Source organism: Pagrus major, chromosome 2 (genome assembly GCF_040436345.1).
Source record: "Pagrus major chromosome 2, Pma_NU_1.0".
In the NCBI taxonomy this organism is placed as follows: Eukaryota; Metazoa; Chordata; class Actinopteri; order Spariformes; family Sparidae; genus Pagrus; species Pagrus major.
This window is the reverse complement of record NC_133216.1, coordinates 29842569-29855978: the sequence shown is the minus strand read 5'-3', so window position 1 is coordinate 29855978 and position 13410 is coordinate 29842569. Positions and strand designations below refer to the sequence as shown.

The 13410-nt window shown below is 41.1% G+C and overlaps 1 protein-coding gene across 1 annotated transcript; it reads right to left on the bottom strand.

Annotated features, from left to right (window-relative positions):
• Positions 1–1192: 1192 nt before the first annotated feature.
• LOC141010752 (coatomer subunit delta) lies at positions 1193–12738 on the bottom strand. The gene is made up of 10 exons (XM_073483845.1): positions 12546–12738; positions 10699–10962; positions 8732–8911; positions 8277–8482; positions 8027–8188; positions 6217–6382; positions 5094–5241; positions 4876–4984; positions 4302–4506; positions 1193–2892 (listed from the first exon to the last, which is right to left on the bottom strand). The coding sequence occupies exons 1-10, from the start codon at positions 12546–12548 to the stop codon at positions 2803–2805; spliced, it is 1533 nt and encodes a 510-aa protein (XP_073339946.1). The 5' UTR covers positions 12549–12738; the 3' UTR covers positions 1193–2802.
• Positions 12739–13410: the final 672 nt, after the last annotated feature.

The following is a 13410-nucleotide window of genomic DNA, read 5'->3' as shown; positions in this document are numbered from 1 at the left end:
AAAACTTCCTTCTGAGATTTTTTATCTCACCCCTGGCCCTGATACTCTTCCGTACATTTTGGAGAATTCATAAAGTTACAATCAATGTTTAAAAAACAAGAAGAAACGAGAAAATCTATAAACTGTGTGTGAAAGTGTTTACAGGGCTAAAACTCTTTACCTCCGTGCACTGCTTTATCACTGCTGTCAGGAGCTACTGAAGTGGAAAATGTCGCTGACTGCACCTTTAATTTAATGTCTTTATAACATTTTCAGCCTGTTAAAATAACATGTGTGTATATCTGTGAAGTGTCCAGCTCTCATAGATCTTCTACCGTAGCCATCTGGAGGATGAATCCTTGGACCTCGGCTGACGTCGGCTTCTCACCTGGTGCCAAAGTTTGACTGTCACATACTGGTTTTTATGAACAAATACCTGCAAAGTGAATTCCCATCAGCCTCAGCTGCACCTTGTGTTTAGTGATAAGAAGCAAACATTAGCATTCTTACATGCTATAAATGTAGACTTGTCATTATGAGCATGTCAGCATGCTGATGTTAGCGTTTAGCTCCAGTGTGCCCGAGTGCACGGCTGCAGACTCTTGGTCCTGTTGTGTGTGAATCACTGGATCATTTCACTTATATGTGCATCTAAAAATGTTTAACTTTAATACTTTCATGCAGCTATGTAATTTAAGGGAGAAAGTAAGTGAGCCTGTACTTCAGCAGCGCAATGACAATAAGACTGAGTCTCCATGTTGAGTCTGCCTCCGGTGACCTTCACTGTTAGTTCTACATGGCTGATGTCTGGTGTGAGCGGACAGGATGAGTCATGAGGCTTAAAGGTGACAAAACAACATGAAATACCAAACACATACCATTATCTCATAATACAGAATAATAGTATGTTTCCAGGTGGCTGATTCAGCCTTACAGCACTGCACTGTGGTGGATCATCTATCATATAAATTATTATTTATAGCCTGGCAATAATGCTGGATATCATTAAAATATAAACATATTCTGCCTCACAAGCCACAGGACAAATGTTGTTCTTTAAACTTCTTCATACTAAACATACAGACACACACACACACACACAGACACACACACACATTCTTGCATTATTGATGATTCCCAACTGGGCACATTCCCGGTGCTAATGAAGCCAAGCTAATTAAGAGCATTACCAACACAAGAACCCAAGTCAGACTTAAATTTTCAATAATACATTTTATTCCATTAAAGATTCTTTTTTTTCTAATTGTACACTGGAATGTTAAGATTCCCCTTCTTCAGTAATTTAGTTAAAAATGCTCAATCTAGTCATTTTCAACCCCACATCCACACAACCATTGCTAAATTGAAATTTGGGGAGTACAAATGAAAAGAAAACAAGAACATGAAAGACAAATGTTATATTTTGGATAATGGTGATGTACTGAGGATGTAAGTAAAGGATGACTGGTTGAATGAACAGGAGCGCCGGCAGCAGGGTTCACTGCGAGGGCTCCACTCGTCTCTCTGCTTACCTTGGATGTGAGGGTCCGAAACCAGGCTGGCAGTCTGCATGTGTGAGTGTGTGTGTGTGTGTGCATGTGTCCCATCTGAGATATGAAACTCTTATGTTAGATTAGGGGGCTTGGATGTTGTTTCTGGGCTGCGTTCAAAGTAATTTTGACTGGCTGATATCTGAGGGCCGATCACTGGACTGAAATGGACCAGAGGGACAACGTGGCGTCTCTTTTGGACACAGTGAGGAGTGGTTGCAATGGTGTTAAAAAAAAAAAAAGATCATAAGAAAATTCAACAGATGCAATAGTCAAATGTGTTTACTGTTAGGTAACTTTGCCCTGCAGCTGAGAATTCCTTACAAAGTCCTGCTCTTCACTGTCAGATCTCAATATCCGGATTAGTGGTAAACAATGACAAAGTATACAGCAAACAGTAAAAAATATCAAAGTTAAAAATAAAAAGGACACCTTGAGACAATTTTGCTGATGATAACCGCAGACAGGACAGACAATATACTGAGCACAGAGCCATATTTTTCTTTTCAGCCAAGAACCAAAGTGTTACCTCTCTACAAAAACTGTGTCCTCACGAGAAAGAACAAAGGAAAACAATCATCTGAAGTGAGATATCAATAGAGCAAATCACAATAGTTCAACGATTAAAGAGTGACAGGCTTATAATGATTGAGACGGCTACAATTCTGCAGTTATTATGGATAAGAAAATCTGAAAAGAACAAAAGCAAGAAGCCCATTGAAGAAGGCTTTATCCATGAACCATTGCAACGTGAGTGAAGCAGAAAGGCTGTGGAGGATGTCTGATTCTCGGGATGCTAAACTACCAGCGCTCGTTCTAATGGAGACTGATACAGCGGCCTCGGCCTCTGCTCTCCCTCTCTAGCTCCTGGCAGGGTTTTACTGATAGATGGACGAGGAGACGGCTGCCGGCCTCTCCTGCACCCCCGCAGTCATCCTCTACTTTAGTCTGAAGTCCTCTTTACAGTTCTGCTGGGCCAACGCGACAGCATCAGTGTAGTTTTCTTTTGTGTGTTTGTTGTTTTTTCCTGTTCAATTAACTCTATATATAGATGATCCTCTCTCATACAAACATATAAATACACCACCGCTGCTATGCTCCACCACAGGAAGAGGCTTTGCCAGAGGGCTGACGTAGTCCTGTCGATGTACACAGTCTCTGAAATAGTATACAGGGTGGGCAGGCAAGAAATCTTCAATCTTTCTCTGTAGCATAGATTTGGACTTTTTTTTGTTGGTGATTTTTTTGATTTTGATGTTTTCTTTCAATATTTTTACAGGATTTCATATTTGTCGACAACAAAGGAGGTTTCCGAAGAGAATCTAACGGAGCTGTCGCCATCTACGTGAGTCACTTTGGTAACCTGGAGAGAAGAGAAAGGAGCAGCGTGTGAGTTTGTATCATAGAGAACACGAGTGAGCAGAGAGTTGAGCTGTTATCTGACAGAAAATGTTTGAGAATCACTGATTCAGCCTGACGCATACTGGATCTTTCAGGCTTTGTTGATGTAAAGTCCAACAACAATATATTGGCTGATAGTACATAAACTTAACATATTAAACTAATATATTTAGATAATGATCTTGAAATCTTACTGTGTAAAAGTCAACTTGTCAGTGCTTAGTGCTGACAAACAATGCAGTTTACACACCTCAAACCTAGTCTGACATTTATAGTATAAGTTTTTTATTATTCATCAGTGGACATGGCAGCTGTCCAGAAACCAAATGTATCCAGTTTAAAATGATCTAAAACAGAGGGAAGCAGCACAAACGGTTACTGATTATCAAAATCATTTTCAGCCGATCAGCTAATCGATTAATTCTCTGACCGGACACAATCAGCAGCTTGTGTTCATTTTTAACTGACAGGTGCAACTCATGTGGAGTCAAATTGACTCCTGTTCACATATAGCATCTGAAGTGGCAAATATATGGTCCATGGTCACTTTATTAGGTACACCTGTATGATCTATTACAGTTCAATACAGAAGTATTGAAGTATGAGTTCTCCAATTGATCCGATTCCAATTAACAAGGTCTCGATTTGATTGGGTTAGGGATGTTTCAGTAACGATGGCAACTCTGCTTGGATATGAAAGAAATTCTGAGAGAACCAATGCTGTAAATTGAACAAGCAACCTGCTAAGGTGGAGCATTATTGACAATATTGTTCACATTTAGAATAGAATAAATAGTTTCAGAGATTTGTGGCTGAAATCTGTCTATGGAGAAATTAATGGGATGTTGTATGTATTAAAAATGCCTTTAGTTAAAGAACAAGAAAGTAATGACACGTCTTTTTAAACAACCTTAGTCGTCACTCAAGTCTAGAGTTTACAAGGTGCCCCTGAATGCAGCATGAAGTCCCTGTCCCTGTGCTGCCAGTGTGAAACTCTGACACACAGACAGAAGCAGCTCTTCTGTTCATGACACTAAAACGCAGTAGAGTGACTGACATGACTGCAAACATTCACCACCAGTGTGCCTGATGGCATTCAGACAGAACAGAAAATATAATTTAACTTAATTTTAGACCCCCGTCCGAGGGAAAAAACATATTGCCAGCATGATTTCAAGATTTTATGAAGCCATATCAGATCATTCACATGAAGATGGATTCAGATTAGAGGTTAGGGCTATGACGGAGGAAAAAAACATTATAGGCTTCATAAAAGTAGACTTTAAGCTGGGCAGTTTGCACTATACAGGTGTACCTAATAAAGTGGCCGCTGAGTGTAAACCCTTTAGTCATGGAAAGATTCCAACCCACCTGGATGTCGCAGTAGTTGCGCTTGGACACAAAGGACACACTGATAGGGAAGAAGTCATTGGGCTGTCCGGCGATGCTGAACTCCAGGCTGCCGCTCTTGTTGTTGGCATCGATCACAGGTAGGCACCACTCGAGAACGTTTCGCCTGCTGTCGTGTTTGTACTCTCCATCCAGATCACCAATCACTGGAGTTCCCACACCAGACCTGCAGAGGAGCAGCAATACACAAACATGTCAGCACAGATTACATACAAGGGTCCCACCAACAGATCAACACGTGTAGATCCACAAACACTTCTTAGAGGATCTTAGCTTAGGACAAACAGCACCGCTCTCTTAAACTGGACATGTTTATAATCATGTGGACCTCATTTCAGATACACACCTTCACAGCTGACAGCTTCCCATTACAGGTCTACACTGACATGAATGGCTTCAAAATACAACTACAATATCAAATCAGTGTTTTAAGTCCTGTGAGCTGGATGCTATTTCAGAAAACACTGTATTATTGATGTTTATCTCAGGTCTGTTAACGGACTCATCTCACAGCTCACATGTGGTCAGTACTTACGGTACAGGGATGCTGATGACCACGTCGTTGAGCTCGAGGCTGTCCTCCTGCAGCTCGTACTCAATGTTGACATCACAGCCAGTACCACTCTCTGACGGCCAGCAGTTAACTGTGGAGGGAACAACGCAGTCATGTCAGTGACATTGAGGAGCTGAACACCACAAGAGAACAGCAAAACATTAAAATGGCCCAGATGAAGCACATGTGCTGCCACTCACTGGTTAGAGGTATGAGGGACTCGTCTGTGGTCTGTAGTCTCCACTTCAGCACGCCGACATCATTGTTGAGAGGGAAGGACTTCTCTGGGTTCTTCAGGCCAACCACTGACTCAGCTGTGAACAACTTCTTGTCCACATTGGGATGTGTCTGAGAGGACACACACACACACAAAATTATCACTACAACCGTCATTATTCTATTGAATCCACTTCACCTTCACCTCGTCTGTTACATTTCATACATCTGGTTACTTCGTCATGCATTCATAATGTATTGTTAGGGGTCAGATATATTAATATGTTACAAAATATTGTAAGAATGTATCATGATAATTAACTCAAAGGACCGATTGTCATGTTGAGTTAAATTTTTGTGTTTTACTAAAACAAAATTCATCATTTTCAAAAATTACATCTTCAGTATTTAAACTGACGGACATATTTTTTTGCAGTTACTTTACTCTGCAGTGAATACTGACGTCACAGCGTGATGTCACAGCGTGATGTCACAGCGTGATGTCACAGCGTGATGTCACAGAATGATGCCACAGCGTGATGCCGGTTCAACAGAAACCTCACTTTTTGACACCAGGCTGAATATCATGGACATAATCGTCTGCCATTGCTCAACCGAAACAGGAGGAGGCATCGTTTTCCCTGGTCACTATACAACTGGCTGTTTTACTCTGCCTTTTCACAGCACAGAGATCAGGGTTTCTAGATCAAACTGGGATTGTTATGGTTGTTATTTGCTTCAGACAGTAGCCGGGCTGCTAGCTGTAGCCATGTTGCTAACACAGTCTCTGCGACAGCGGTGCCATCAGTAATACCACAGGGAAACACTAGGAGGTTCAGTTTCTGCGTAAAGCTCTTGAGCTTTGACAGATTTCAGTGACAATAAACTTTAATTAATTTAAGAGGTGTAAGCGAGGACATCTCATTAAAAGATTTTCATTTTCAATACAAATGTCTGAAGAACCGCTGAAAGTTACAAAATTTTACTCTGCCTTACGTCCAAAATGTTTCCAAAATTGTCAAAGCATCTTAAAACTATAAGCTGTATGAGTGTATGGCACAGAATGGTCTCCAGCATGTGTTTGGAGTATGTGTATGTGAGACCTACTTGCAGCTGCAGTCCTTTGTTGTCATTATTGTTGATAATGAGGCGGATGCGTCCATTCTTTTCGTCTGTGACTCGGAGTGTCACCATGCCGATCACCTCCATGTTCTGTAGGCCGCCATCACGACCGCAAGTCAGCGTGATCTTCTCCTCCACACGCAGATGCACACTGGAAAGAAAACACATCCACACAGGCTTCAAGTCATCAAGCGGCCAGACTGAAGTCAGTCAACGCAGCTTCTATAGAAGGAAGATCTAAATATTATCTGAGATGTCAAAGATATTTTCATAACGTTTTGAGCCAATACTACATTTTACCATTCTCATGCCACAACCTGATCAAGTGAAACAGCCTCAAAAACAGCATCTGGATGATTAAAGAGAAATAAAACTCCACTGAAGAGTAAATGATTGCGTTTGTGGGAGTGAGCACTGGCTTAATGCAGGACAAGAGAAGCTTCACTTGTTGCTTTTCAGACACACCCCGAAAATATTGTCAATGAATGACACTGAAGGACCAATTGCTGATTTTAATTACATATCAATTATATTCTTAATGCTCTGGTGAACCAATAAATCACTCTAAAGCATAAAAATCATGGATACTTCTGAATTCATTACATTCATAACTGCTTCATTAAAAACTTGGTTTGAGTATGAATACAATCAGGTTCTGTTAAGTCCTTTCAATGTGCTGCAGGAACTGTATTAAATGATATTAATTCTAATGAATTTAACTGGAGTACAAAGGTCCTATGAAGTCATAACATGACAAACACAAATGTCTGATGAAGGGACTGACGTGTACATTTGCTTTGTTTAGTTTGAGCTCAACTGTATTACTGTCAAATATTTGCTCATCAGATCAGTTACACCCAATCAGAATTACACGTCGCCTCTGAGTTGTCCTTTAGTGCGTACTCAACATAATTAATGATTGATGCTTTTACTACAAAACACCTCATTATTGTGAGAAATATGTTACTCACTCCTCTGCACCTTTATGGTTCCCTATAAACCTCACTATGATATTTGGTCACATAGGCTGGATTTTCCCACAAAAATAAAGTCAAATTACAGCATGAAGGACGCTCGTCTGCCATTGCTCAGACGAAACAGGAGGAGCATTGATTTCCATGGTCACTATCTCCAGGTAACGTTGGGACAACTGGAATAACTAAGAAGCCCGCTGATGGAGGAGGCAAAGAAGGTGAAGAGGGAGAGTGATAGAAACCGAGGTAAAACAAGAGTGAACGGACAGACATTCACTGGATGGAGAGCGCTCCGGTGTTGTGTCGAAGTCTGTTCCCCTGTTGATATGTGTCTCATCTCACCACCGGGACTTGAGACAGTTCAAAACCGGCATTCTTTCTATGCCTACTTATTAATACAACCAGCTGTTTTACTCTGCCTTTTCACAGCACTGAGATCAGGGTTTCTAGATCAATCTGAGATTCTAAAGGTGGTTTTCTGCTCTGGACAGTAACAATGTTGCTAACGCTGTGTTTGTGACAGAGGTGCCATCAGTAATACCACAGAGAAACATTAGGAGGGGGGAATTTGAAGAGTTGTCCATTTCCCCTTTGAGTACAATTCAAATAGGGCTACGGCCTTTCTACACTAAGTCAAAACCTTCAGCAAGATATCTAATTCTAACAAAGTCTGCCAAAACCACAGCGTTATCACTTTAAACTTGGATTTTTACATTCTCCATTCAGCCAGCTGCAGTCAGTGGAAATAAGCTTTGACGCTCTAATAACCGTTCCAGAGGAATTAAAAATATTGAATCACGGAGACCGTGACGTGTCTATACCTCTCAACGTTGACTGGTGGTGGTAGAGCTTTAGATACATCTGAGCCCCTCTTTCCTGTGCTTGGCATGATGGTTTCACCTTCAGACTTGAGCTTGTCGACAAAGTTGTCCACCTCTTTTCCTTTAGCTCCCAGTTTCAGAGCCTTACTAGGTCCACTTGGTCTGGAAAGAGAAGCAGACACCATCTTTGAGCAGTGGGCACCCACTATTAAAAACAACATTAACTTCTATGTATTTCTTGGAGTCGTACCTGACTGGAGCCGGTGTGATTTTGGGCTTCTCAGGTTCGACGATGGTGTCTGTGATGATGGACCCTGAGGAGATACTGGTCATGCCAGCGCTGCCAAAGCCGCCAAAAGCTGGCACCTTCTTTCCGGAGCGCTCAGCGTCCCTTCTAGCCTGCTGCAGCTCCTTGGCCTTCCTCCTCATCTCTGCCTTGGCCTCTCTCTCCTGGGTCTGTGGAGCAACAAAACATCATTTAAAGTTGTACTAAACTACATGATGGTGACGCACTGAGAGAAATGCATCATTTTAACTGGAGTTTTAATGCAGTGCAGTGTTAGGAAATTATTTTCAACACAATTACAGTTAATAGAATAAAAAACACCATTGAAACAGTACAAGACATAAACCAGTACACTGCTGCAGAGACCCGTCAGTCTTTGTTTTATCCAATAAACCAGAGAGACAACAGTCTGATCTCACCTCTCTGACAGCACGGAAAACCTTCTCCTCATGGGAGTCCATCTCTGTGAAGGTGCGGATCTGAGCCAGGTTGACGTTCTCTCTGTAGCCAAGTGCCACAATCTCATCGAAGGCAAAGATCAGGTCAAAACAGTGCTCTGAGATTTCACTCTCCTCCAGCACACGACAGTATTCTGGGATCTGAAAATAAGGACAAGTGAACCAGTGGAAAGATGTTATCATGTGGCATGGCCTGCAGTAAGAGATGTGACAGAAAGAGGATTTCCACACGACAGATGAGGTTACTGCTGATCCTGATTATAAACACTGCTCAACAATGTGAGACTGTTTAAGCTTTGTTCTTTTTGCTTCCACTCAATTCAGCAATGCATCTTTTACCTATTTGTGATGAGCCGTTTACTTGTACAGTATTAATGGCAGAGTTTGATGTTTAGAGTTTTGTGTATTATACAGATGTCAGGCTCTGTTGAATTTGATCAGCCATGACAAACATTTAATAACATTAGGTCACTTTTTTTTAATGTACATTAACTCTTGATTATAAAATAAAATTTCTATGTTGGACTGCAATTTAAAAGGTTCAGTGTGTAGGACTTAATGACATCCTGCAGGGCGGTGGCAGTTTGCAACCAACTAAACTCCCTGTTTGGTTTGGAAATCTTTGGGAAAGGATCCGTTTCCCCAGTAAATATAAAGGCGTTCCCTGAACAGTGCGTTGTGGAACCTCTTGCCCTGTGTCACGCAAAAAATATAGACCTAAATATAAACTATGGATAGTCATACCAACGTTTTAGGTACAGTCTCACTGTCTGTATCTGTAGAATACGTCAGAGACATGACAAAAATCAGGTAATGGATTTTACTCATTAATACATCATCTTTATTGATCATTATCAAAGGCCAACTCCATGTAGAGAGATATGGCTGGCAGCAGCAGCAACACTGTCTGTGTGGGCGTGACACACGTGAGCCATCACATGCTGCTCCCACAGGCAGCTTGTCCCGAGCGAAAGGTAACAGAAACATAACCACTCTTATTTTCGGATTATTTTACAATAATGAAAACATAACTATGAATATCATATTCCATTCTGACTACCAACTGGACATTTAAGTTCTTCCAATTCAGAGAAAAAGCCTAAATATACCAAAGTGAAAATACACTGACACCACTAGTATTTATCACTACATTATGTGTACACAGTGCATAGAGTTCAGGTTTCCTGCCTGTCTATCTCTAATACACAAAACTGAAATAAAAGAAATTACAATGATTTGAAAAAAATCGGATTACTCAATCAGTAAGAAAACTTAACAGAACAGTAAAGTGAATAATGCACGACAGATTTAGTCTGCCAACGAATGTTCTTCATCTTGTTAAATGAAGTAAATAATAAACGCTTTACAGGATGTGGTCATCCCGATGGCTCTGATTCCACCTGGAGATAAAACTATTTTCAGCTTACTCCCCAAATAATGTTATCCTAATTCAACATGTCTAATATAACAGTCATTAAATAGTAAGAGCTAGTGTTGAACGTGGCTTATCCTCAAACTTGTTCTTTCTTGCCACCAGGCTTTTCATTCACGCACTACATGACAGCATGAGGGTCTCAGATTGTAATCTATGTGCATTTAAAGCATCAAATCTCTATACTATTGGATATCCACAATCCAACTCCAACATAAACATGCCATTAATACGCACTGTGGTGCTGAAGGCAGCTTCACGTACACTCAAAGGGGAGAACAGGAAGCTGCTGTCAGGTTCTGACAGGTTTCAATGACTGCATGTGAAGGATGTGCCATTGCATGACGTCATTTACATTGATTGATAAGCAACTAGTATGGACCTACAGCTTCAGACTTTAAAGCAACTGCCATGTGACACTGTCAACTTGAAACGGATGACAGATATAATTCAATTTCTGGGTGTAGACAAAAACATCCACTTCTTGTTTCCTTACCACTCGAGAGAAGAGTCTGAGAGTCTCCAGGTCCTCCAGGATGTTGCTGTTCTTGGTGGTGATGAGGACCATGTAGAGTTTCTCCAGTGGCTGGTACACGTAGCGAACACTGTCTGTTTCCACAAAGGTGTGCTGCTTGCCCGTGTTCATCAGTTTGGGGAATGCAGCCAGGAGACCCTCAATACGCGTCCGGGTCATTTCCACAAACTGCCGCGATACAATGGCCTTGCCAGCCTTGGTGCACACCGCCGCTGCCAACAGCACCTACAGGTGAGAAGAAACCCCGACTGTAACAGCACCTACAGACCGTCAATATTAGAGCTGCAAATAACCATTATTTTCCTTGTTGATTAGTTTGTTGATCTTCTTCATTTTTTGGTTCATAAAATGTAAGAAAATAGTGAAAAACTTCTTTCCAAAAGCCCAAGATGAGGTCATCAAGTGTCTTGTTTTATCCTCGCATCAACAATATTTGGTTGACTCTCACAGAAGACTGAAGAAACCAGAAAATATTCACATTTGAAGCAGAGAATTATTTCTGCTTTTTCTTAATAAAAACAAAAACAAACTCAAAATGATGAATTAATTATCAAAACATTTGGCAATGAATTTAACAGCTGAGAAATAACTGATTAACAGTTGCAGCTCTATTCAATATTATAACACACTGTTCATTCATAGTTTGTTTGAGCATGCAGATGCTGCTGAAAGTAAAAGTAAACGCAGTCTCCCATTTTAGTTCAACCTGCGGACAGACAGAATTCCTACTAATGTTGGCAACGCTTGCTCTCCCTAGAAAGATGCCAAGTTGAATATCAGCGAATTGATGTAGTTTTACAACAAAACTGTGCAGCAGATTTGGCACAAAGCCCCTCAGCAGACAGCTCAATGTATATTATTGGCTCCCACTGTGCAGGGTTACCTACTGTGGTGAGCTTTGGTGGAAGACATTGGTAGCAACAAGCTATACAGCCTGACATTTTAATAAGATAGAGATTGCTGAATGCTGAACGTATGCATCTTATATGGTAAGATCAAGTTGTGTCTATGATGGGTATGTATGTCTGCAGAGAAGCCAACCCAACTCTCAATCACCATTTTTTGAATGGAGCTTGGTGTGACACTTATCACACTACAGACAACGGCAGCTACCGTGGACAATTACTGTATGTTTTAGAAACAATTAATTGACGTGTATAATATTGAATGTTTGGCTGAATATAACTAAGATGAACATATGTACACTGTCTGTCTCACCCTGGTAACCGAATAAAGGAACTGCATTCATTCCACGTTGACAATGGCTGAAGTTGGAAATGAAAGGCAGCGACTAGGACAGATCTGAACTTGATATGGACAAGCTCCGCTGGAAGTTAACATTGACAGTCCAAGATACATGTTGCAGCAGCTGTCACACCATAATGATAACACAAATATAAATGTGTGTCAGGTTTTCGATGAACGTTATCAAGAGTTGCCTGGCTCAGTACAATATGACAGCAGGTAACGTTAGCTCGGATCCGGCTAGTGACAGGAGCTAACTCTAGCGCTAGCTTGTAAAGCTAGTTAACGTCAGCAATGTCTGCACACTCAGCGCCGCCTACTAAGCTGAAATTTTACTCAGTATGATAAAACAACCACTCATTTAATTCAATATGGCAACTAAACACACGCTTAGCGCTGTCAGTCCAGTGAAAAGCAACGTTTGGTTTTCATCTCATTTCGCTCTTGAACAACCTAGCTAACTGATAGCTAGCTTTAGCTAGTTGCCAGGTTAGCCAATGTTATGATAATTGCTAGGCCCGATAAAGGCAGCGGAAATATCTTGATTTTCGACTGTCACTCACCATTTTGGTCTCTCTCTATGGTACGACGATCTTCCGTCTCTCGTGTTTGCTGCTTTGGAGGTTTCTAGTCACTCTGGAATAGCAAGGTGCGAATATACAGCTGCCTTCAAGTTGTGTGATTGTTAGCTAGCTAGCGTCAATATGGCAGCAGTACAGAGCCACGTCTCCACCGGAAGAGCAGCGCTGGATCAGCCCACCGTGGAAACCAATGACGTGGGCCCCAAAATGTTCGCCTTGTTGCATAAATGAGTTTCTGGTCCTGCTCACACAGGCGCTTCCTCTTTCTGTCGTCTCCTCGGGTGATGCCAAACATTTACTACTGATTAACGTTTAATGGTATTATGTCTGTGGTGATTGAGCGATGGTCGTTAATAAACTTTAATCATAAAAATAATTCTTCTTTCAGGTCTGTCACACTGACTCATGCTCATTGACAGCAATGACTATTATCAAGAGAAATCAATATAACTTTCAGATGTTTTCTTCTACTAAAGTACCATCGTATAAAGCGTTTACAAAGAGTTAACTGTAATCTAGCTTCACTTTCACATCTGTTTGGCCCTAACAGCTGTCTGCTGTAGGTGCCTGTGACATGAGGTCCATAGAGGTCCATAGAGGTCCATAGAGGCAGTTACACTGGAGTGCAGAGTATCATATTTTCATCTCTATCACGTCAATGCTCACTGAATAAAATATTTTACATGTTGCACTTCTACCTGGTCTGCTGCAGCTTGGATTGCAGCTCATATGGACATCAGTGTGGACAAACATGTCTGCCAAATGAATCTATGTAAATATAAAGTTGTTCGTTTTTGTGTATTTTCTGTTTTTTATTGTGATGTCCAGTGTGAGCTGCAGTGTTATT